Consider the following 26,710-nt stretch of genomic DNA (forward strand, 5'->3'; position numbering starts at 1 on the left):
ATCCTCCCGACGTGAAAGGCGCTCTATAAATGCGTTGTTGTTGTTCAAATTGAATCAACATGAATGCCAGTATAAATAGGGCTATAACCTCACAGGGAAGGCAAATAAAGAATAAGTACTGATATACCACTCCCCTCAATTGTCATTAGATATTAGTGTTACGAAATTAAAATCAGTGTAAGAAAGAAATATTTCCTGGTGTCTGACCTGAAATTGCCCCTCATAATAATAATAACAATAATAATCCTTGCATTTGATATAGCTCTTTTCATGTCTTCTAGACGTCTCAAAGTGCTTCACAGAATATGCTGTAAAGTGAATTGACCATTTATTTGTGGGCGAAATGCGGCAGCCAATTGCCACAGCAGTGTCCACAAACAGTCGTGGATTGAAAATGACCAATTTATTGTTGTTTTGTTTTGGAGGGATTATTATCAGTCCTGTGGAGTAATCCTGAAATAGTGCTTTTTTAACAACAACAACCTGAAAGTATTGTTCTGACTTGACTTTCTCTAGCCATCTAATAATTCTTAGAATTGTTTACATAGAAGAGAATCTGAGCACTGATTTAAAACAGGGATTATGAAAGATGAAGGAGATGAGTACTCTCTTCCTCTCACTCTTTGAGCTTGCTCCATAAGAGGCAGCGCTTGGAAGATCTTACTTATAATTGCAAATGAGCTCTGTTCTCTGATGAGCAGCAGTTCTGTGCAGTAAATATATAAAACAAATTAGCATCACCTGTTCATTCTTTGAGGAGCAATTGAAATCCTTCAGCAGGGCTCTAGCTAAATATCACCAGGCAACTGAAGAGTGTTCAAGACATTGGTCAAGAACATTAATTACTGCTCACACATCAGACTATTCTTATCAAGCCAACCTGCTGGCATTCCTGATGAAATGAAATTCAATTATCAATGTTTTTCTTTTATGCATTCTTTAGGGAATGCAAATTTCCCAGTAGCTGAAGCAAATGCAGATGGAACGTGATGTCTCTCCATCATTGCCTACTGTTTCTGACTCCCTTGACCCTCTGTTGCATTTAAAAAATATTTGTATTATTAAATAATGAAGTATACGCATTGATATCAGCACTTCAAAACCATTAGCTCTAGAACTGCACCTGAGCTAGCAGAAAACATTACATACACATGAGAAATATATTGAATTTGACTGTTCGTTGATGGGTTTTTTCTCTACACAGAGGAAAATCATCAGCTCGAATGGGCCTCCAGGTGGCTGAGGCCAAGTCATTGGGTTTATTCAAGAAACTGCTTAGTGTTGTATTGGGAAAACAGAGGATTGGTATTTTGGTTCAATTAAATTAAATGAGCTGAAGGGCCTTCTTCATATTCACGGATCTTGTGATACAGTTTTCTGTTTGGACCATAAACACAATCCATTAGTGCTTTATGTTAGTGTGTGTTTATGATTCTGGTGAGGGAGGGAGTTGGAAGGACTCCAGGATGGAGTTCCAGAAAGTGGGGCATAATTATATTTTTTATGAAAGATGTGGTGAAAACTACTAGTGGCCGAGGGATAAACCATGTATTTGGCATCAGACTAAACTATAATCACTTGAAGGTTGCAGGATTAATTCCATGTTAGCTGATTTCAGATTGGGGCAATTTAACTTCAAATTTGTCTCATTACCCTTGGTCCAGTGAGATGAAAGGCAGATCGGATTACAGCAAAAGGGATCAAGAAATTCTGCAGCTATCTATGAAATAGGCAAAATATTAAAAGTCAGATAAGCCCCTCAAGGGATAATTTGGATAGAAATACCATTGAGGAATCAGAAAAGTGGTATTATATGTATTCTTCATACGACAAAACTATGAACAGATTCCAGGTCAGGTTACATCGTTGGATATCTATAACTAATGTAAAAGTTGGTAAAGAAGATTTTTCATGGTTACAACAACCACAACAAAGAAATGTCTCAAAGAGCTTCTCAGTAATTAATACAAAGTGTAGCAACTGTGTTGTGGGCAAATGCAGAAATTATTTTCCATACAGCAAAGTCTCACAAATGGCCAAGGAGTGAATAATTAAATTATCTGAAGGATTGTGGGCCAGAAATTCAGGAGATAATGGCTCGTCTTTTCCAATAGTGTCATGGGATCTCTAAAGACTTTCCAAAGAACACTTGGAGATTTTTATTTGAAGGATGGCATCTCAGACAATGCAGTACTTCCACAATTCTATAACTGGATTGCCTAGCCTATAAGGTGAAGTTAATTATGGGTTTGAACTCATGGCCTCTGACCCATTGACATGAGAACTACCAAAGAAAATCAAAGCATCAAATGTATACAGGGGACCAGAGCCACAGCAAATACCCGGCTTTCCTCGAGGAAATGAGTGAGCAAATTGGTGAGACTTTGGTTGGCCTTTTCAGGAATTCCATACATTTTCAAAAGGTAAACAACAACAACAACAACAAGATTCCATTTATTGAGCGCCTTTCACGTCGGGAGGACGTCCCAAGGTGCTGTACAGTTGGGTGAGGACCCGAGCAGGGGGGAAATGGTTAGGGTGAGGGGAGGGAAGGGAGGGAGCGAGGAGGGGGTAGAGATTCGAGAGGGGAGCTGCAGGCACGGTCAAAGAGAAAGGTCTTGAGACCGGCCTTGAAGGAGGAAAGGGAGGAGGCAAGGCGAAGGCACTGGGGGATAGAGTTCCAGAGCCTAGGGGCTGAGAGGCTGAAGACCTGGTCACCGATGGTAGGGCGGTTGGGGTGGGGGATGTGGAGCAGACCGGAGCCAGAGGAACGGAGGGTACGGGCAGGTAAGTAGGGGGATAGTAGGTTGGAGAGGTAGGAGGGAGAAAGGCCGTGAATGGCCTTGTAGGTGAGGGTGAGGATCTTGAATTCGATCCTCTGGGGGATGGGGAACCAGTGGAGGTGAGCGAGGGTGGGAGGGATGTGGTCCCGAAGCCTGGTGTGGGGCAGTACACGAGCGGCAGAGTTCTGAATGATCCGCAGCTTGTGGAGGGAGGTGCCGGGAAGGCCAGCGAGGAGAGAGTTCCCATAGTCCAGCCTTGAGGTGATAAAGAGGAGGAAAGGTAGAGTTGGGTGTCATCCACATACATGTGGAAGTTAACCCCATGTCTGCGGATGATATCACCAAGGGGGAGCATGTAGAGGGGACCGAGGACAAAGCCTTGAGGGACACCGCACGAGACAGTGCGGGGGCCGGAGGAAAAACCATTCGTGGAGACAAAGTGAAGACGGTGGGAGAGGTACGACCTAAACCACTCAAGGACAGGGCCTTGAAGGTTGAGATGGGAGGACAAGCGGTGGAGTAGGATAGCATGGTCGACCGTATCGAATGCTGCCGATAGGTCCAGGAGGACGAGGAGGCAGATGGAGCCCTGGTCACAGATGGTCAGGATGTCATTGGTGACCTTGACCAGGGCAGTTTCTGTGCTATGGTCAGCACGGAAACCCGACTGAAGGGGTTGGAATAATGAATGGTTGGAGAGGAAAGAGCGCAGCTGGGAGGCGACAACTCGTTCCAGGACTTTGGACAGGAAGGGGAGGTTGGAGATGGGCCGGTAGCTTGATAAACAAAGGCTATATACATAGTAAATGGTGATTATATTTGAGGAACATGGCTCATATGGAATTAAGAATCAATTTGTTCCTTGGGAATGGGAAAATGGTCAACACCATTCTACAGGATGCTTTCAACATTTGCCTTGTGCTGCATTTGTATAAAAAGGTGACCTAGTTTCCACTAGAATGATATAGAGCAGGCAGCTTGCTTTATATCCCACACCTCATCACATTGAATGGGGGATAGAGCTGGTCAATATCAAATTGGAGGAGAGATCAATCCAAGCAAATAGAAGTGTTCGTTGAAACCTCCTCCAAGGGTTGTCACAAGCTAGAGCTCCAGTGTGACTTACCCCTGAACTTACCCAAATTGTAGCACTATTCCAGGGACTGTGGGATATAATGCACAGAAGCTGTATAAAGCAGTCACGATTGATTTAGAGAGAATGGGTTGTGCCTCATGAATCCAGTAAAATATTTCGAAGAGGTGATTCAATTAGGGAATGAATGATTTACACTAGATGCATTCTCAGAAAGCGATTGGCGAGGTTCCACTTTCAAGGATTGTGGAGACATGAAATTAATAAGGCAATAGGCTTTCAGATGGAGTATGAAAGAGAGGACGAACCATAGAGTATCTGTCTGGTGTGCAATGACTAGCATAACTCCTTAGAAATCTATTGTAGTTCCTCTCCTGTTTACACTATTCATAAACAATAATACAAAATACATTAATGTAATACAGTAATGTCTGTTTTTTAGATGACATGAGAGATTGAACTAGTGCAGGGCAAATCAATAACATTGAATGGAATTTGGATAAATTATGAAGATAAGCCCAGAATGATACATAGCATTTAATGTGGAAAATGTAACAATACATGTTGATAAAGGAAAGTGGAAGCTGGATCAATCTGCACTGACAAAGATGGCAAAAGACAGAAATTTGGCAATGATAGCTGTTCACTGAAGAAGACAATTGTGTCATGGGGTGGATCTTACGTTAGTGTCAATATAGCTGTATATGTAATTTGTGGGATAGAAACATAGAAAAAATAGAAATCTATTTAAAAAGAAGTACATAAAATTGGCATAAATGGAGATGATATGAATCATTTCTGCATCTGTTCCAAAAATGGTACTTAAACGTTTTTGGGCAGACCATTGGATTTCTTAGAAACTTTTGTGATATTACTAAAATCTGTCCTTGAGACACACCACTTGTTTTCCTGGATTTCTTTGCATGTTTTTGATACTGAAAATGTGAAATATACATTGTTTTTCCAAATGTTAGAAAGTTGTTTCTTTTTATTTATTATCTTGTGGCTCCCAACCGTTCATTCATCTCTCCGCAAGTTCAATGGTGCAGTGGTGCTTCCTGCTTTTCCTCTTGCTCTCCTACCCTACATTCCTGTGCACATGTGAAACCAAAATAAACAAGCCAGCAGTTTGCATTGTGGTTGCTTTCATCATACTTTCATCACATTATCTTGAGGCCATTAGTTCCCTACTCTGCTCCAATGATAAGGGAGTGGGTACTTGTGCCTTTGAAGTTGAAGTGGATGTGCTTTCTTTGCAGAAGCAATGCTGCTTATATAATGTTTGCTTTATTTGTTATGGGGTGTTGGGGAGATACATGCAGAGATAAATCCGGCGTAGGTGGATACTATGACAACACAAGCAGAGTGTTGGGGGTGGTAACAATTTGCCGTTGTTACCATGTCAACATTGCAGTGTAAAAATATCAGTGGGACAGCCAGAATCATCTATAAAATACTGAAAAAATAAAATAGCAAGAACAGTTTGTGTACATTTCTAAGGTCACATGCAACCGGGATCATCTTTTTGGTTATCCTCACATAGGCTTTCCCTGAAGACTGATTATAATATGTGGAAATGCCTCAAAATGCTTCTAGCAATGAGTTACTTTGAAGTGTATTANTTTTTGTTACTTTGACAAACTTGGCAACTTAATTGCACTTGAACCATCCCTTAAAAGTGTAAATAGTAATAGGATGATTCATGATATTTCATCTGTTTTTGATAAGTTAAATGCAGGAGGAATATTTGCTGGGACAACAGGTACTTGACTTGTTCAAAAGGCTTCACATTAAGTCAATGATCTGTATTGTATTGAGTAAATCTACACCCAAGTGGAATTTCCACCCCGTTGTTTAATGAAGACTTCCTGCCATCAATGTGCTTTTCTATGACTCCATTTCAGAGGTTGTTTTTGGCTTTCAAGAAAGGTTTCAATGTGTAGGATTCAGCAAATTCTCAGTATACTGTAAATGCAACATGAAACATTTTCAGATGTAGAAAAGATTTGTTGAACAACAAGATTAAAGATTTATGCACAGAGAGGGATGTGTCGGTCTTTTATTTAATGTCTGTGGAAAAGTTAAATTCACAGAGATCCGTGAAGGAAGTTCAGAGAGAGTTTCAACAGTGCCTTAAATCATGAGGTGCAGGGGAGTAATTTCATGGCTGATCTCTCATATAATAATCTTAAACTCTGTAACAAAAAACTGAGCGTCATAAGCATCATCTCAATCCCACTCAAAGACTATTGACTTTGAATCATTCTGGTTTATCCAGGCAGGGCGAAACCTTGGGCAAGTTTCCTTACTTCACACTCCTAATAATAATCCCTTCAAAACAAAACAATAATAAATTGGACATTTTCAATCCACGACTGTTTGTGGACACTGCTGTGTGCAATTGGCTGCCGCGTTTCGCCCACAAATATACGGTCAATTCACTTTACAGTATATTTTGTGAAGCACTTTAAGACATCTAGAAGACATGAAAAGCGCTATATCAAATGCAAGGATTATTATTATTATTATTATTATTGTGTTATTCCAATTGGTTTCAAGAAATGTAACCAATCTATATTTTACATTGTAAACAGAAGCTATCCAATACCAATCTAACCAGATAACACTTCTGGAAGTATTTAGCACAGTTGCACTAAGATCTTTCTTTCTGCCAATCTCTCTCTCCCAATTTTGATTTTGTCTTGTACCTTGAAAGGCAGTATTACAAATCACGTTGTTACTGTACTGATTCAACTGCATTGATTGATGGAAAATTATTAATTTACTATTAATGAAGAATGGCACAGGCAGACCGGAGGCCACTGATTTATTGATTGCTACCACCAATTACAGTGCAACTTTTCCTTTTACACGTCTCTTTCCCTAGTTCATCTTGAGTCAACATATGGTTCAGGCCCACCACATAACACACAACAATTGCTGCTTGCTTGTGCAAACTACCAAATAAATAGTAATAATAACTGTAAATTGCTGTTTAATTGCCCCATTAATTGCTAATTGAGATATTTTATGACAATTCTTTACACATTAGAGAATTCAAGTGCAATGATGTGAAATTGGGTTTTGTTTTGATGATGCAATAAAATTAGTAACAAAGCAGGGATTCATTGGAACACTGAAATACCATGTTATAGTGGTCTCTTTGGAATTGGGAAGAGGACTTTTAAGAGACTGTTATGGTTTGGCTGTGCTAATGAATTGATGCTTGTTTTCAGGCAGTTCGGGCAGAATGCCAGTCAATCGTTGCACTTCAAGGTGAAGTGCTTGCTTTCTACCAATATCCAACAAAAGTATCAAATGATGAAGAATTATGATATTTTGCCAAAATGTATTGATATATCTGCTACAGAGTGGCTCTCCTGCAGTGCACTCATTAAACAGTGAAAATCCCGGCGTTGGTCCATCTCCCCAGATGAAGCAGATCTGCTGTCTGTCCCTTTTGCTCAGACCAAATTATGGAAATTCTTACTAAATGTGAACAATTTGCAGTGTATTTGTAATTTAAATAACAACAAGAAGCATTTATATACTGCCATTTATACAGGGGTGGAATCTCAAAGTTTCAAATAAATAAATAAATTCCAAATGGCTAACTTTAGAAGTCTGCAAAGAAGCGGGAGGTTTAGCTGTATTGTACTAGAATAAAGGTAATTCTAGTGACTCCATGTTACTCCTTTAAAATACTGTGGGAGAGGATTAAGTTAGATAGGCACGGATACCTGTATCTGAAGCTGATACCTGGAGTCCTGTAGCTCAGTGGTTAGAGCACTCGCCTCACAAACAAGAGACCTGAGTTCTCTTCCCAGCAGGGTGAAATGTTGGGGAAGTTTCCTGACTCCACACCCTCTGTTTACCTTGCTGTAAGTAGGTATCCAGTTGTTAGCTGATTAGCAGCTAGGATAATAATCCCTCAAAAAACCCAAGAACAATTTGGTCAGTCAATCCATGACTGTTTGTGGGACACTGCTGTTCGCAATTGGCTGCTGTGTTTCACCCACAAATATACAGTCAATTCACTTTGCAGTAGATTCTGTGAACCGCTTTGAGACATCTACAAGATGTGAAAAGCCTATATCAAATGGAAGGATTATTATGAAGGATTATTATACCTCAGCCAAGTGAGTAGTTTTCATAAGTCATCAAAAGTCACAAGGCTAATCAACCATCACTGCAAGCAGAATTTTGTCCTCATCCATACCCACACACTTTCTAGCAGGGTTCACTGGCCAGCAATCAGGAACACCAAATCTTCCTGCTATCACTTGTTATGAAATTTATGTTGTTATGAAATTTATATTAAATATCTAAGAGTTGACTTTTGCACCTTGCCCAATATCCAATAGACATTTTTCTGTCAGGACTCAGAGGAGGTTTTAGTTTGGATTTGGGAATATTGATATTGCGCTGCATTCATCTCAGCTGATGTTTTGCTTTACACAGAAACGCCGCCTGTTTTCTTTAAAGATTAAATGTCTCATCAGGCAGTATTCACTGAAAAGGATATGGTATAAAAAGCTTTGTTTTATTTTGTTCGCAGATTAACCTGGCTCAGATAGTTGAATGATCAATATAGAGACGCCATTATCCTGTGTAGAAGGTAGAGCTGAGTTGTAAATGGTTTTGATCTCTGAGCTACAAGATATTAGTTGGTGCCTTTTCTTACCTAGCTGAGGATACACTGAGCTGAATATCATACAGTAGTTGAATATGGATGACATTTTGCCAGCAGCGAGTTGATTTTTTACAGTTTGCTCATTGCTCCCTACCTGAAGAAAAATAATCTTCCATTTTTACTGTAGATAAAGAGCGTAACTCTCTCTGCTGCTACTTATAACATGGTAGGAAATGCTTCACTTGGCATCTGTTCTATGTTGTTTCTCTGGATTGGTGATGCCAGCTGTTGTCTGAAAGCAGAATGTACAGACAACTATATCCTGTGTCCAATCTTTCTGAATGACTACACCTAAAATGAGGAAGATTGGAGCACTGCAGAAATAGATGTGTAGCCAGGGGCAGAGAAATAAATGGACAGACTCTGGGTTCCATTATGTGCCATGTATAAACCTGGTGCAAACCTTGTGTAAATGCATGTATTATGCACCATGTGTAAATACATGTGTACAGAGGAATTCAGGTGCCTACATTTATGTAATTAATTCATGAAAAGGATTCATAAATTCCTTATTACCAACCAAGCATGGATATTGAGTTTAAAGCTGAACATGTGGAGCATGGATAAGGAGAGTTGCACAATCCTGTGATATTTCTTGAAAGAACAACTGATATATCATGGGCTAAAAGAGGAGGATACAAAATATTTAAAATAATCCTTGCATTTGATATAGAGTCTTAAAAAGCTGAAACATCTCAAAGCATTTCTCATAGTTTACTGTAAATTCTAGTATTTGTGTATTTGTAGGTCAGTATGACAGTGAATTTGCGCATAGCAATGTCCGACAAACAGCTATGAAGTTAATACCCCTTATTTCAGATGCGGGATTGTTGCCCAGGACACCAGGGGAAACTCCTTTTTTCCTTCCCAATAGTGCATTCGGATCTTTAATGTCCACTTGAACAGGCAGCTAGAACATTGTTCGAGTCTCAAGTGAAGGACAGCACCTCTGATAACACAACCCTCCCTCAAGGCTGCATTGGAGTGTCAGCCTGGACTTTGAGCTTGAACCTTCAACCATCTGACTTGGAGGCAAGTGTGCTACTAACTGAGCAAGCTGATACCTGATAGTGCTGAAAGCATATGATTTGCAATACATAATACTTATATATTCATATAAATATATGTAAATATTCATAATACTTTTATAGTACACTGCAGGAGATAGAACTTTCCTTCCAAAATGCTGCTATTGTTTGTGGTTTAATACAGTATAAACCAAAATACACATTGGAAGACTGACACTCAGCTGAAGCTGGTCTGTAAGCTATATGTACCCAGAATGTTTCCATCACTGTATAATAACCCAAGCTCTCATGCAGTCAATCCTGTGTAAGCACAGTAGGGAACCATTAATTTTCTTCACACGTCTCTTGGCAACAGACGATGACAGGCTAATGACTGAAGCTGCTGTATTGGCATCGATGGTGTCCAAATGCAGAATAAATCTTGTCAGGGCTGTAAGAAACACATTATTCATTATAACAACAACAACTTGCCTTTATAAAAGTCCTTTCGTGCAGGATCGCACCTGTACAGTAACTGTGAGAAACTCCAGAGTCTCTGGACTACAAATATTGAATCAATATAAGCTCAATGTAAATGCAATAGCAAGAAAGTCAAATAGAGGCTCAGCTATTAATGCAGTCCCACTGCCATAAGCCATCATTTGGAAAACTCAATATGTTTCTCAATATGCGACTTCACAAACAGAAAGACCATTAGTTCCAATCCTATCACGTGTTGATTATCTGAGTGTTATTTCAACATCAGTCTCACCTAACAAGTCAGTCTACAGGCACCAAAGAAAGCCATCATGTTTCTGTTCGTGCTAGCTTCCAAACTTTCCCCATGTCCTTTATTATCGTTTTCCCTCAGCTGTTCATCAAATTTATTTTAAATGCTGTTGTGGAATATGCTTCAGCTATATGTGGGAAGCATTCCATATTCTAACCGCACTTTATCTAACAAAAATCTTCTAACCCTCTCCTTATTTCTTCTAGTAATAATCTGGAAGTAATTTAATAACAACAACAACAAATTATACTTGTATAGTGCCCTTCACGTCGGAAAGATGTTCCAGGGCACTGAACAATCAGGGGTATTTAATACTGAACAAAGAGAAACAAACATAATACCTAAGAGTTAAGTCACCTAAGAGTAACCTTTAACCTAGCATTATCTGTGAATCCCTGTGATTTCCCTTTGCTTCATTCTGAACATTAATTTTGCCTCCACGAAGTGTTCAGTTCATTTGCTATGTGACCATTTCCCTGAAGCCTGATTCTCAATCTTAATCTGGACTCTGTGACATGACTAAATATTGTTAAATACAACTATTCTCCTCCATGCACTCTATTTAGTGAATTGGTTGGTGTGGACTCATTGCGGTTGTTACCTGCTAGGTGCACCCTCTCCCACCTTCTTTGCACCACTATCATTGCCCAAGCCTTCAGAATCTATGCCTAAACTCTGGAACTCCATCTCTCTAACAGATTGCTTGGTCGCCTCCTGCTCTTCCCCGCTTGGCATCTGTCTTTGTAAGCGCCTTGGGCTGTCCTCCCGACGTGAAAGGGCTATACAAATATAATTTTGTATGTGTAAAGCACTCCAAAACATTAACCCAAGTGAAGTGCTGGATATAAATGCAAGTTGTCATTGTATCTACCCAAAAAACATCTGCACCAAATGTCAGTGTCAAAGCTGGGTGCATTCCCTCTGTACACTCTATCCTTTCCATGCAAAGTGCAGTCAGGAAAGCATTAATTAGTGGAGGCTCCCACTCCTGATTGCTATCCAGAGGCTCTATGCTGGATGGTGAACATGTATGGTCATTGGAAAGGACTAACTTGATACCAGTTGTTTTGTCTTTAATCCTCAATTTATAATAATAATGGCCACTTGGCTGAGATACTAGCGGGTAACCAGTTCTATGTAGAATCATTCTCCAGTGTTGAATATATAATTAAACATACAGAAAATATTTCGCTATTTGCCTGAAATTCTCTTAGACCTACAAATAAATGACTGCCAAATCTATGCCTCAAGGCCAATTGTATCTTAATGCAGATATGTGCCATTAATCTATGAAACATTAGTTGGCAGAACAAAAAGGAACATGACGAGAACAGGTGAAAAAATGTTATTGTGCAAAGGTAAATCCACAAATCAACAAATTAACTATCAATATAATTCAGATCTACATCAAATAATTATTGAATTGGGAATGTCAGAATGACAGATACATACAGGAATCTGCACAGAATTTGACTCATGTGGAGTAAACACTGACACTGACTGGTTGTGCCAAAAGCCTGTTTCCATGGTGTGCAGTGTATGTCAATCTATACACACTGATTATTAATTGTCCTTGATTTAGATATTGGGCCCATAATGTCAAAATATCAAAGCATTTCACAAATAATTGCTGTTGAGTGTAGTGAGTGTAGTGTATGTAAAATTAGGAATCAATTTCCATACAGCAAAGATCCACAACAGCAATGAAGTGACTGACCAATTTACCTAAAGGATTGCTTGCCAGGACTTGGGGAGAATCTCCTTTCTCTCTAAAGGATATAATGTCATAGAATCTTTTAACATCAACACAATAGGCAGACAGCATTGTTGTTTAATATCTTATACAAAGGCAACACTTCCTATAATGCAGTACTCCCCTTCCCAGCATTGCACCGGTGTCCACCTGGACTAAGAGCAAAATTTGTTTAGTGGTGCTTGAACTTGTAACCTTTTGATCCAGCAGTGAGACTGCTACCAACTGAGTCAAACTGACAACTAACTATCGTATTCTATTAAGTACATACCAGATATTCACATTTCAGTCATCTCACCCCCTGTGGCTGAATTGGCTCTGAGGAGACTTCTCTCACAAAGAAATGCACATCTGCAGTAATCTAAAGCCTGGCTGGAGATGTAAGCATTTCCTCAACCCTACAAACTAAAAACTTACTGGGTAGGGTGGTCTGTCTGAGCTGTATTCGTAACAACTTTCTATTTTTAAAGTGTAGTCGTGTAAGAGCACTGCACTGTTGGGGCTGCCTTTCCCAGATAAGACTTTAAATCTCATCTACTAGTTAATGTGATTAAAGATATGGTGGTTCAAATTTAAAGAAGAGCTGAGAGATTTCCTGGTGATCTAACTAACACTCCTCCCTCATCCAAATCTACTAATATAAAGATTAATTGGTCATGCCCTTTGCATGACATGATAGATTATTTGCTGTTTGCCTAGTACTCTTGGCATGAAGTGAAGTGCTTTCAGATGGTTCAGGCTGCTAAGATGCCACAGCATATCAAACACAAGTGTTAATATTACATTATCATTGAGCAAACATACTGCCTGCAATGGCATCTAATTATAGAGCAAACATTAGTTTTGAGAGAAACCTATTCCAATTTTCCTTCAAAAATAAGAGATTTGGTGAGTCTCTGACCTTTCAGGCTATTCAATCAAAACAAAATCTATTCCTGCTCTGGAACTATTAAACCAAAAAAATGAAAGAAGCTAATTCAAATTGAATTCTTGGTCTGGAATAATCTGAATGTTCATGCAGCGTTCAGTCTAACTAATGCCAGATGCTCAACAGTCGAGGCACAAGAGCAGTGCACGGCTGCACATATTCCAACCCCCGATAAAGCCAATTTGCTGCTTTGGGGATTCAATGTCTGCACATCAGCAGGACATAAAAACTGAGCAGCAGTGACTTCTGTTCAGGGCAGAGGTGACTTTGAGGCAACATGGCTCTTTGTCAGGGAAGAATAAACTGCTGGCTTCTCTAAAAGCTACACAAATGAGCCAGGTCTCCATTGGAATTGTGTTTCTTTCATTCTTGTGCACAGTTTTTCCTCAAAACAATAACCAGTAAAATTTCACAAAACATCTTGGGTGACTCGGTGGGTTGAGTGCTGGAAATGGGCCCAGAAGGGGTTCGGTTCCCAGTGGATCCACTCAGCCCTTTAGTCTTTTGAGGCAGTAAAATGTGGTCTAATTTGAGATATTCACAAGCAGGATTTGAAGTGCTCACTGTGATTTCCATTTACAATAGATGTACTTTACCTGTCGCAAGCGAGAGACCTGGGTTCTATTCCCAGCAGGTTGAAATGTTGGGCAAGTTTCCTTACTCCACACGCCTCTGTTTACCTAGCAGTAAGTTGGAACCTGGTTGTTAGTTGATTGGTAGATCGCTTTTCTGGGAATAATAATCCTTCAAAAAAAACAATAATAATTTGGTCACTCATTCCATGACTGTTTGTGGGACATTGCTGTGCACAATTGGCTGCCGTATTTCACCCACAAATATACAGTCAAATTACTTTACAGTATATTCTGTGAAGTGCTTTGAGACGTCTAAAAGATGTGAAAAGCGCTATATCAAATGCAAGAATTATTATTGTATTATTATTGTTAGAGATGTAGTGTTTTGGAAGAGATGTTAAACTGAGGTCCCTCCCACATGCCTGTTTGGGTCATGGGGTGTGGAGTGTGGGGCCATACCATGGCGCTATTCGAAAAGAGAGAGGAGTTTATCTTTCCCAGTGTCCTGGCTAACAATCCCCCAAATAAAATTGGTCATTAATTTCATGGCTATTTGTGGGATATTGCTGTGTGCAATTGTGCTGCTGCATTTGCCTACAAATACACAGCGACTCCATCCCACAGTAATTCCTGTTTAACACTTTGAGTCATACTTCTGACGTGATAAGGTGCTGTACCAAATGCAAGGATTATTATTAATTATTATCATTATGTCCAATGGAGCCTTTATTAAACACACAGCAGGGCTTTTAGTTGTTACTTACTACTTTTAAGTTTTAACCTTTTTAAACAATCTCTGGCCTTCAAAGGGAATACGTTTATACAAGGTCTCCTTGCTTTAAGGTCACTGAGTTGGAATATTTCCTGTATTTCGCAAATCAACCACAGTGCCCTTTGTGAATTGAATGACTCAGAACTTGGTGCAAATTGTTGGAAAGTTCTGCTCATTTGAAGAAACATTTTTTTTGTAGAAATTCTGATTAAATAAAAAGCACCACTTCCTCTCACACAGAGACACAGACAGATGCACAATAATACTCTGCAGGTCTTAGTGGAAACCTTACCTGGAAAATGCAATCATAGACATTATTTCTAAAATGACATTGGAAACTGTAATTGAACTTAGAAAACGTAAAACTTTAGATGAGAGAAAAAAGTTAAAACAGGAATACTAGAATTGGAATACTTAATCTCAGTCCCTAGGTAGCAAAAACAGTAGAGCGGGTTATTTTTTAGAAGGGGAGAGATTGGAGTGTGTTAGCGTCCAGAGGGACTTGGGTGTCCTTGTACACCAATCACAGAAAGTTAGTCTGCAGGTGCAGCAAACAATTAGGAAGGCGAACGGTATGTTAGCATTCATTATTAAAGGGTAAGAGTAGGGAAGTCTTGCTGCAACTGTATAGGGCCCTGGTGAGACCACACTTGGAATACCGTGTGCAGTTTTGGTCTCCTTATTTAAGGAAGGATGTACTTGCCTTGCAGGGGGTGCAGCATGGATTTACTAGATTAGTACCAGGGATGAAGGGGATGAGTTACGAGGATAAGCTGACCAATTTGGGCCTATATTCTCTAGAATATAGAAGAATTAGAGGGGATCTTATAGAAACCTATAAGATCATCAAAGGGCATGATAGAGCAGATAGTGGAAGATTGTTTCCCCTGGTTAGAGAAACTAAAACCAGGGGTCACAACCTTAAAATCAGAGGTCAGCCCTTTCGCACTGAGTTGAGGAAGAACTTCTTCACTCAAAGGGTGGTGAATGCATGGAACTCACTACCCCAAAGGGCTGTTGACGCTCAGTCCTTGAAAATATTCAAGACTGAGATAGATATATTTCTTATTGCAAAACGGATTAAGGGATATGGGGATAAGGCAGGGTTATGTTATTAGCTGGAGTTAGATTAGAAGATCAGCCATGATTGTATGGCGGGGCAGGCTCGAAGAGCCGAATGGCCTACTCCTGCTTCTACGTGTTGTATTATGTTATGTTATGTTCAGGTGGCACTGTGATCTCCAGGCACAATTATCATGACCAGAGATATTCATCCAGATTCTGGAAGAAGATGCTTGAGATCACGGGTTAAATAGATCATCCCCTTTCCCTGCCTCCAGATGTTCTAGATGCCATGTTTTTCCATCTGTAGGTAGGCTGCTTGCTCAGTGCTCCTCCCTTGCAGGTTATGCATTATAAGGTGCGGAAGACTATTAAAGTCACAACTTGGAAGGAACAAGGCAAGTGAGAATTATAATTGTTGCAGTATTGGTGCCAATGCTTTGTTTCTGAAATTCTTTGTGATAAAATGCAACAATAAGAGAGCTGGAGCTTCTATGGATAGTTGGAGTGGAGGTGTACCATTTCAAATTAGTGCAACAACACCAAATTACATTTGTATAGCGCCTTTCACGTCAGGAGGACATGCATTACAGTATGATTTCCTCTTGTGGAGTTGGAATTGATGCAGAGCAGAGGGAATTAACTCTGAGCATGAACAATGTTACATCTAATGCTGAAATGTTAGTTAATGATACTGACAGCATGTGGGCAAACATCTCCAATACTGACACCCATCATCCTTTAATGAGCTCAAAATATGAATCAAGAGAAGGACATGTTTAGATCTTAATAAATATTGCATAAGAACCAGGTGATTTTTACTTCAAACTCGGAGCAATACTTTAACTAAGTTTGACAAGTGCACTGTACTGTGATTGCAGAGAACTGACCAAGTGCTTGAAAACACTATTTGCTGGAGAATAATTTCCAATCCTGGTTATGGATTGATTGCTGTCTGTGAGGCTCTTCAGCCTTGAAAAAGGTACCTCAGAGGTTAACTTATAGAGAAATACACAAAGGAGATCAACAAGGGTGAATCCTAAATGTAAGAGGGATGAGCTGTGAAGAATATAACTGGGTAAAATAAAGGTTTTCAATTTTAAACAGAGAAAACTCAAATGAGACTTTAGAGAGGACTTTAAGATATCAAGTTGGATTGAGAAAATAAACTCAGAACAATATTTATTATTATCACAACACAAGGGCAGAAGTCCAGAATTGTAAAGGACAATTTTAGGGCAAGATAAAGCGAAATATTTCTTTAAACAGAGGTCAATCAACTGCTGGAAAAAGGTTACCAGGAAGATTCACTGAAATTGGGGCCTGGACTTACTGAAGAAATAACTAGATGGACCAAATGGCCTCTTTCTGTGTGGTGTAAAATATCCACATTTCTATGGTACAATGGGAAGTAGGTAGAATGGGAATTCTGGAAGGATGTGGTCAAATGGGCTAAAAGACCTATTGCATCCTATTCTCTTTTGTAATCTTGTGATGGATATTGTACTGACAGCCCATAATAATAATAATAATATTCCTTGCATTTGATATAGCGCTTTTCACGTCGAGAGGACGTCCCAAAGCGCTTCACAGAACACACTGTAAAATGAATTGACCGTATATTTGTGGGAGAACGCGGCAGCCAATTGCGCACAACAGTGTCCCACAAACAGTCGTAGATTGAAAATGACCAATTTATTATTGTTTTTGGTTTTTGGAGGGATTATTATTAGGTGTGTGGAGTAAGGAAACTTGCCCAAGGTTTCGCTCAGCCTGGAATTGAACTCAGGTCTCTCGCTTGCAAAGCGAGTGCTCTAACTACTGAGCTACAGGACTCCACATAAGTGGTAAGAGTTAGAACAACCTCAGCTTAAGCCTTAAACCATTTCACTGCAAATACAAAGGAGACAGCACCAAACCAATAGTTGGTGTATTTGTAATACAGGGTACTTCAGAGTAAGCTCAGAAAGAATTGCCTTGGCAAATGTCCTGAGACAGTTGGTGCTTGGATTTCAGTGCATATAATTTGACAGACAGAATCTCAAACATTTGCAAATGTACAAACACAAGGGAATGACTACCTAGGCCAGTCACATTACTGACCTGTGAAGAAAATCTAGCAGCTCAGACTACCCATGACCAGTCATCAGATCCAAATGCAGCATTACAACTTAAACACAGCAAAAATAGAAAAGCATTTGATGCTAACTGAGCAACTTCACGCAAACAGTCCAAGGTTGGTAAACAACATCAAAATTACACGTGTATAGCGCATTTCACATCGGGAGGATTTCCCAAAGTGCTGGACAGACAGAATTACGGACCCGAGCTGAGGGTCGGGGTGGGGGAAGGTGGATGGCAGGGGTGGGAAGCAGGGAGATTGAAAACATGCTCGAAGAGGAGGGTCTTGAGGTGGGTCTTGAAGGTGGCGAGAGAGGGGACGAGACAGAGGGATTGCGGGATGGAGTTTCAGAGGGTGGATGCAGAGTGGCAGAAGGCCCGCCTACTGACAGTGGGGCGAGCAAGGCGGGGGACATGAAGCAGGCCGGAACCTGCTGAGCGGAGGGAGTAGACAGGGTGGTAGGGGGTTAGGAGGTTGGAGAGGTAGGTGGTAGCAAGACCGTGGAGGGCTTTGAAGGTGAGGAGCAGGATCTTGAACTGTATCATCTGTGTGATGGGAAGCCAGTGGAGTTGGGAAAGGATGGGGGTGATAGGATCGCGGAGCCTAGTGTGGGAGAGGACACGGGCTGCAGAGTTCTGGATGATCTGCAGCCTGTGGAGGGAAGAGTTGGGGAGGCCAACAAGCAGTGAGTTTGCATAGTTGAGCCTCAATATAGTGAAGGCGTGTATGAGGGTTTCGGCAGCCTGCAGTGTGAGAAGGTGGGGGAAGGCAGAGTGGGTCATGACATAGATGTGGTGCAGAAAGGATAGTTGAGGGTCAAACAAGATCCCAAGGTTCCGGACTGGCTTAGCAAGGTGGAGTGTGCAACCATGGATAGCGATGCTGTCAGCGCCTGAGGTAAGGAGGTGCTGACAGGAGCCAAACAGGAGAGCCTCAGTCTTGTTGACGTTCAACTGAAGAAAGTTAGCTCTCATCCAGGACTTGATGTCTGACAGACATTTTGTCAGCACAGCAGTGATCCTGGAGTCAAGGGTGGAGGCAGAGAAGTAGAGTTGGGTGTCATCCGCATACATGTAGAAGTTGACCCCATGTCTGCAGATGATGTTACCAAGAGGAAGCATATAGATGTTGAAAAGGAGGGGACCAAGGACAGAGCCCTGAGGAATGCCACACAAGACAGTCCGGGGGCTAGAGGAGAAGCCGTTTGAGGAGATGAAGTGCAGGCCGAGTGATAGGTACAATCTGAACAAATCAAGGACAGTGCCGTGGAGGTTGAGGTGAGAGAAGAGGCGGTGGATGAGGACAGAGGGTTGACGGTGTTGAAAGCAGCAGAGGGGTCAAGGAGGACGAGAAGGCAGAGGGAGCCCTGGTCGCAGATGGACAGAATGTGATTTGTCATTTTGACCAGGGAGGTTTCTGTGCTGTTGGCGGCACGGAAGCCCGATTGGAGGGATTTGAGAAGGGGGTGGCGCGAGAGGAAGGAGCAAAGCTGAGAAGCAACAATTCATTCTAGGACCTTGGATAAGGAGGGGATGTTGGAAATGGGGTGGTAGTTAGGGTGTACGAAAGGGTTGATGGGATGGTTTTTTAAGGATAGGAGTGATGACAGCTGTTTTTAAAAGGGTGGGAACAGTACCAGAGGACATGGAGATGTTAACAATGTCAGTGCGTAGAGGGGAAAGGAGGTGGAGCTGGGAGGAAAGGAGAGGGGTAGGGATGGGGTTGAGGGAGCAGGTGGTGGGATTCATACGGGTTATGGTGGTGATGAGAGAGGAGGGGGAGACGGGTTCAAAGGTGTGGAGGGAGGGATGAGTAGGGGCTGGGGTGGGAGGAGGAGATGGGCAGGGGGTAGCAGTTGCAGTGGCAGAGGCAGCTGAGCAGATTCCCTTGACTTTGGATTTGAGGAAGTCCAGCATCGCCTCTCAGTTGGCATTTGAGGTGAGAATGGGCGAGGCATGAGAGGGTGGGCAGAAGAGCCGGTTCATGATGGAGAAGAGGAGCCTGCAGTTGTCCTTAGCTTCCAAGGTTGTCTTGGAGTAGAACGACGATTTAGCGGAGGTGAGGGCGGAGTGGTAGGATTTGACATGGTCCATCCAAATCTACTGATGGACAGTTAGGTTTGATTTAAGCCAGGTGAGCTCAGTGGAACATGCCTGGGCTTTAAGGGAGCGGAGGTGGCTGGAGTACCAAGGTGATTTGCGCAAGTAGGAGATGGTTCAGGAAGAGAGATAGTTTTTGAATTGCAAATTTGAAACTGACCAATATAGATATATTGGTAGGTTAGTGCTATCTAAATTGCTTGGTGCTTGTGCATTGCTTTTTATTAAGATGCCTGGAGCCTTTGTATTTGTTTTATTTCACTGTATTTCTGCTATACTTGTCTTGGAACCAGAAGCAGTGAGGAGTAGAGGTGGGCTGTGAGCGAGAGCTGAGCAGACAGATAGACAGAACGTAATTTGCGTTAGAAAGATTAGGATGCACAACATATGATTCAAGTGTACATTTCCAGTTTTGTGGTCTTGAATTTACTTGGTAAAGTCATTTGTAGTTATATCTGGGCGAATATTAAATATTCATTAAACATCATAAATGAAACTAGATACTTAAAAATGGATGTGATGCCATAGGAGTTACCCATTTGTACCCAGACTGAGTCTGCAGTTAGAATAGACAAATCAATCTCAGATCTCGATAATTTCATTGCATGCTTTCATGAAGATGACCTTCATAGTCTGCTTGGCTGACATCCCATTGCATTACAGGGATGTGCAACACTGCCAGAAGCGGTGGCCTTTAGATCCAAAGCTAAACTGAGGTCCAACTGCACGTGACGTGGGCATTGAGCAGTGCAATTCAAGTTTGAATTTTGTCTTGGTTTGAATTTTAATTGTTTTTATAAATTAGTGATAATTTGTATTGCTTGTGCAATGGCATGAGTCAGTTCTCAATTTTCAAAATCCGGTAAAGTGAAAGATGTTTAGCAAGTGATAACTTCCCATGATTTTTGTCTCACATCAAAAGGGAAAGTTCAACCCATTAAAATGCAATCCATTAAAATGTCAACTGTTGCAAATGTGTATTCATTTAAAACACTAACTTACTAGGGTTGCAACATTTACGTGTCATCAGAGATGGTGGCTAACAACACCAGCTACTGTGTTAACCTTTAAAGAAAAAGAAATAACATTTTTATAGAACCTTATCGAATCAAAATATCTCCCAGTGTTTCTCAGATAATTACTGTTCAAGGCAGGTTTTTTAAGCAAATGCAGCAGCTATTTGCATCACCAAAGTCCCACAAGCAACCATGAAGTGAATGAAGTACAGTATAGATGTATTCAAGATGAAGCTAAACATTCACACAAGAGAGAGGGGAGTAGAAGGATTGGAAGTAAGTAATGGGTGGAGACTCATGTGGAATATAAATACCGTCATGATTTGGTTGGGCCGAGGGCACTGTTTCCATGCTGTGGATTCTTTGTAAGTGAATGATCAATTTATTCAGAGAATTATCACCCAATACACCAGGAGAATTCCCTTTCGGAATAGTCTGATGTGACCTTTAATGTCCACCTGAACAGTCAGATGGGATCTTGGTTTAGGGTCTCATCCAAACGTTTGAGAATCGTGAACTAACAGGATAAGTACTTTATTTTTTTCCCTTATTTTCTTTCCGCCCTACCACTCTAAGTAGTGACTCATAAGCATTGGCAGCCCTGCATTACACAACCTGAAAGTGGTCATTGTTAATCTGCGGAAAAAGGCAACAAGTGTCAGCAGTCTATTATGAGTCCGGGGAGCCTCATGGGAATGAATTCAGATCCTGTTCACACCCGGGGCCCATTTGTTTTTGCACACATGACTGAACAGCAACCAGAAGTGTGAAACATGGTTAATTTTTGCCTTCCTTAGCCCAACAATGCTATTTCTTCTGCTTCAACTGTGGGTTTGTGTTCTAGAAGGAATGAATTGAAAAGAGCTGAAGGGCAAATCATTCTTTTGATCTTACCCCTGAGCCATCAGGTGAGGTTGGTGAGGTCTTTGTATAGATGATTACTGAGTGATTGGGTCAGTGAACTGGAGCACTGAGGCACAGCACAATGAAAGCATTGGGATACTCCACTGAATTCCTGATTTCAGGTGTTCTGCTGTGGACCCATGCTGAATAGAGGCCAGTCATCATCCCTCGAGGTGTAAGGTAGGCTGGAAAGGAAAATTAAATGGAACAATATCTCTAGGCCACTAACTCACTTCTCTTATTAAACTGTGACTCTATGTTAATACAATATGTTACTCTATGTCAGGTCCCACTTTTCTCGTCTACAAGATGAAAACAGAGAATTAGAGCAAGGACATTGGTTTTCACATCAGCAGATGAATGAGAAAAATGACAAAGATCCTGTCTTTTCTTTACTTTCCCTAAATTAACATAGTTTGGCCTTGTTTTAAAGATTTTTTTTCAATGTGAAATGAATGCAAGTTACTGAGGTCTTAATGATGGGCCACCAGTTCTTCAGCTTCATGACTGGCCAGTTAGGTTTGAAGAAAGTAGGTGTACAATGTGTTGAGTATTGTTCTTTCACGAGGACTACAAGGGCAATAACTTTTATATGCATATTTTATTTTAGCTATGGCTTCACTGATGAATAACTACAGTGATTGAATGCAAATAGTATGAGTCTGTAAACTGCTTTCTGAAATTAAATGGGCTTGCTGAGATGTCAGTAAATTCAAGACAGGAAAATAGATAACTATTGGGCAAATAAATCAGTTAAAGGGCACAAGGGATTGAATGGTGTAGGATTCACTTTGCCTTGGAGCTAACTAAATGAACCTCAATAGTCATTTCCAGTCTTGTACAAGGTGACCAAAAATTGTGAAGCCACCCTATTATCTAAAAAAACAAATATCATAATTTGTTTAAGACTTATGAGACATTGTAATTGGTAACCCTGTACTATGCCATTAATGTGTCCAAAGGCATCAGCACAGTATCAGAATGACCAGTGAGGATTGAAGAGGGTATGTGTACAGTGAGTTGTGTACTGTTCTTTTCATAGTGTCCACCCATTGTAATCTTCTGTGTGATTCTTTGCCCCATAGGATGAAGGTATTGTGAAAGAAATAGATATAAGCAACCACGTGAAGGAAGGCTTTGAAAAAGCAGACCCCTCTCAGTTCGAGCTGCTCAAAGTGTTGGGCCAGGGTTCTTATGGGAAGGTAAGTGAACTGCATGAATTAATCTCATTATTAGTCCATTTAAAATGTGAAATTACGTTTTGCTAACCCCATCTTAATATGTCATTCAGTTCCTGGATTTACATTTGCTAAGTGAAATGTCTTTATTTGATTGTCTTCAGTTGCTGTGTGATGCTGCTCTTAAGATATAACTTAGTTATGATTTGTATAATGTAATGTTCATTGGAATTATGGGAAATAATATTCCAGCATTTATATTTGCATATCGTGACTCAGGAATGTAAACAAAACCGAAAATTATCAATGGCTAGAATAGGTTACAGGGGTGGTTGAGGCCACGACATTGGACACATTTTAAGAAATGGCTTGATGTTGCAATGGAAAGAAGGCAAAGAGGATATTTTGGAACACTGAGACCAAATAAGCTGAAGGGAGTCTTCATCTGAATATCTCTTTTGATCATGTGAAGGGACATTGAAGGCATCACAGGGAAGGGTTGTTCTAGCTGAACAACCAGTGGGAAGCTTCCCGGACAATATTCTTAATGGCAAGCTATATGGCTTCAGCTGGTTAAACTCCAGCAGTGTCCCTATGGCACATTCTGGGAATGCCTTAGCCTTGGCTCTTGCCAAGAAGTGCCTTTTACTCTCTGGAATTAGGGAAGCAGGGAACATCACTCCAGGGGGAGCATAAGGATTCCATTCCAGACCTGGGGAAATTTCCAGGTGTAGTTGGCATACATATGGTTTGGATACTCTTAAGCATGAGGATGGGTTTCCAAGACCCAGCTGTTCAAAGAAGAAAATACCATACTACTTTCAAGCACTAACAGAAAGGTATTTCTTTTCTGGAGAGGAAGTCAAGAGCAATGCTTGATTTCAATTTCAAGTGAAATGATTTGTGAATGATGTGATTTATTTCAGTGTCTGTCCCTGTGTTAAAAGTTTGCAACTAAATGAAATTAATTCATAGAGAGATTGACACTTAGTTGAAAAAAGTTTCTCCTTTAATATGATGGAATTGATACTTTATCAGAATGAGAATGGTGCTTCAATAGAATGGAATTTTTAAAAAAATAATGCAGAACTCAGTGTTAAAATTCAGAACTTTTGCTTTCTCATTGGTGAAGATTCATCTTCGACAATTAATTATGATAATTCTTACATTTGATATAGCACCATTCATATCGGGAGGATGTCACAAAACATTTTTGTATCAGAACACTATAAAGTCTGATGATTGTATTTTGTAGGCAAGTATTTGAGTTGCTCCGGAATGTGCTGGGATGGGTTCTTAGCAGACCAAACACCTTTGGGTATCAATTGTAGGCTCATATTATACATCAAATAGCCATTCATTTATTAGGTAAGTATGATTTTTGCTTTCTGCCTTATATTAATAAGTGCCCAAAACCCTCCAAGAGCAAAGTAGATCCTCCTTCAATGAAATCTGTCTCAGATCATTAACAGTAGTATCAATACTGCAGAAACACCAAATCATATCTTCTTAATTTCTCTTAGAGCAGGTGGCTTAATTTAGCGCCCGATGTTCAAATGGCTCTCACTGATCAAACAATTGTCATCCAAACGAATGGTTCATTATTCTTACGACTGCTGCATATTAATCAGGAAAGGATATAGCACTACTTTAGCTGAGTTGGTAGAACTTTCGCCTCTGGTTTATAAGATTGTGGGTTCAAGCCCCATGATGGAACTTGAGCTCTAGGCAGTGTTGTGCCAATGGAGCTCTGCACTGTCCAAAATCCTTTGGATGAAATATTAAACTTGAGGTGCTGTCTGTTCATGGTGAATTGGATGCTTAAATGGGCTTCCCCACACCTTTGATTCAAAAACATCTATCATAAAGATTCCCCAAACCTAGTATTGCATCAATTTTAAAGGTTGCAGATCTTTGTATTTTTTATGGAAAGTTGAAACTCTCCTTTTAAAATATGATATGAAAGGCACCATATAACTGCAATTTTCTGTTGTTCTCCTGGTGTCCTGGCCAATAATTCCCAAATAAAATTGCTATTTCGCTTCATGGCTGTTTGTGGAGCATCTGCTATGTGTAAATTGGCTGTTGGTTTCAACAGGTCATTCCACTTTACAATTTGTACTGTGACACACTTTGATGTGAAAGGTACTATATCAAATTCAAGGATGATTATATTATCACTATAGGGATCACCGCATAGCATTCGGGGGCAGGAACCTTGACTGATGCTGAATCTTACCGCAACATCTTCACCACTGAGATAAAAAGAGAGATAGGTGTTTGGGAAGGAGTACAGTTTGAACCTCATGGAAAACAAATCAAACAAACATTAAAATGCCCCATAGGTTTAGCTTCATCTGAGGGGTGAGAAACCTTATAGTGAATGGAGTGTACTTTTATTGCAATGAAAATCACTTGTGAAGGTTTGGGCCATTTGATCTGATTTTTGCAGAACAACACCATCATTTGTCTTCGCATGAAGCATCACACTATTTCTTAAATGAATCTAGTGTCTGCAAGAACTCTACAAGGTGCCCTCTGATCCATCTCTTACAAGGTTTAAGAACCCTACCTTGCCTAACCATTCCTGACAGGTGGATTCTAGCACTAAATGCAAGAAGTCAGTGAAGAAGGCGAGTCTTCTCTCTCTTCCCCCCCCCCTCCTCAATTTGGGCTGGCTCTCAGGGGAGGGATAGGGCAATTAGCATGGTTAATCATTTCTTGTTTTCAGTGAGCTGCAATACAAAGCTCAAGCTTTTACAAACCCTAAGACCTGATACTGTGCCATTGTGCATGATCAAGTATGTAGACTGGATTCTTGCAAATTGTGTGGACAGCTGTTGCACGAACAAACACGTGGGTGTCCTCACGCTCATTATTGCCCAATTTGTCTCGCAACTCATTAGCATGAGAATAGGTTCAAATTGCACTCATTTCTACACGCCTCCTTCCACACATATATTTATTTGACAGTGGGCCTATCGTTTCTTGGTTCCTTTATTTCCATTATATTTCTGTGCTTTTCCATATAATTGAGCCTAATGGTCTTGCTGAGTTGGCTCTGACAATGAGATGGCCTTTCTACAACAACCATCCCCACTATTGCCAGGGCTCGCCTGCAATACTATCTCGATCCTTTATGTTACTTGGAGTAAATAACTGCATTTAAAGTGAATGGTATTAAAGCATTATCATAGGGGTTTAATATGCATCAATTGCAACTTCTGTTTTATATGGGAAGCTGTTTGATTTTTGAGATTTGCAAAATTCTCAAATCCCAGCAAAGTACGGAAAATAGTCAACTTTCAGGATCTGAAATTCACCACTTTGCGATTCTCTCAAATTAGCACAAGAATCTGGTTTACGAATATTGCAAATTACACCACAAATTGCATTTATACAGTATCTTTTTCATAGAATGAACATCTCATGTTGCTCAACATTTATAATAGTGAGCACTAAAAATGGGAGAACTAAGGAAGTTGAGGGCTTGGCGTAGTGGCTCAAACCTTAGCCACCAATGGAGGGTCGGAGATGGTGAGGAACAAGCATTGGATTGGGATCAGAGGAGCAGAGGGAACTAAGAGCAGGTTTGGAGGAGATTGCACACATAGAGTAGAGCAGGACAGATGATGATCTTCATGTTGATCCTTCTTGAGTTCTGCGAGCCAGAAAAGAGCTAGAGGCTAATGTGGGCGAGAAACTAGACTAGAGTTTTGGATGAATTGGAGATAGACTTCGATGATATACATTTTAATTAAAGATTCAAAACTATTTAACTTTCAAACTGGGGTACATTATTTCCTGGCCTGACATACTGGGGTTAAGTCTGTTCAGATCTGGTGAGCCTAACAGCATCCCATTGTGTACTGTTATACAATACTCCTGTGTTCTGTTAGTTGTCATTTCTCTTATATTGTTGCCACCCGCTTTTAA

The 26,710-nt window shown here is 40.5% G+C and overlaps 1 protein-coding gene across 4 annotated transcripts in view; it reads left to right on the plus strand.

Annotated features, from left to right (window-relative positions):
• The window catches only part of rps6ka2 (ribosomal protein S6 kinase, polypeptide 2), a 133,055-nt gene that overhangs the window by 63,532 nt on the left and 42,813 nt on the right, over positions 1-26,710 (plus strand). For all 4 annotated transcript variants that reach the window (XM_007894325.2, XM_042333577.1, XM_042333575.1 and 1 more), the window contains one exon: positions 22,682-22,798. In XM_007894325.2, coding sequence (XP_007892516.1) covers positions 22,682-22,798 — 117 coding nt within the window. The remainder of the gene's footprint in view (positions 1-22,681; positions 22,799-26,710) is intronic.

This window comes from Callorhinchus milii, unplaced genomic scaffold, assembly GCF_018977255.1.
Source record: "Callorhinchus milii isolate IMCB2004 unplaced genomic scaffold, IMCB_Cmil_1.0 Scaffold3, whole genome shotgun sequence".
Taxonomy (NCBI): Eukaryota; Metazoa; Chordata; class Chondrichthyes; order Chimaeriformes; family Callorhinchidae; genus Callorhinchus; species Callorhinchus milii.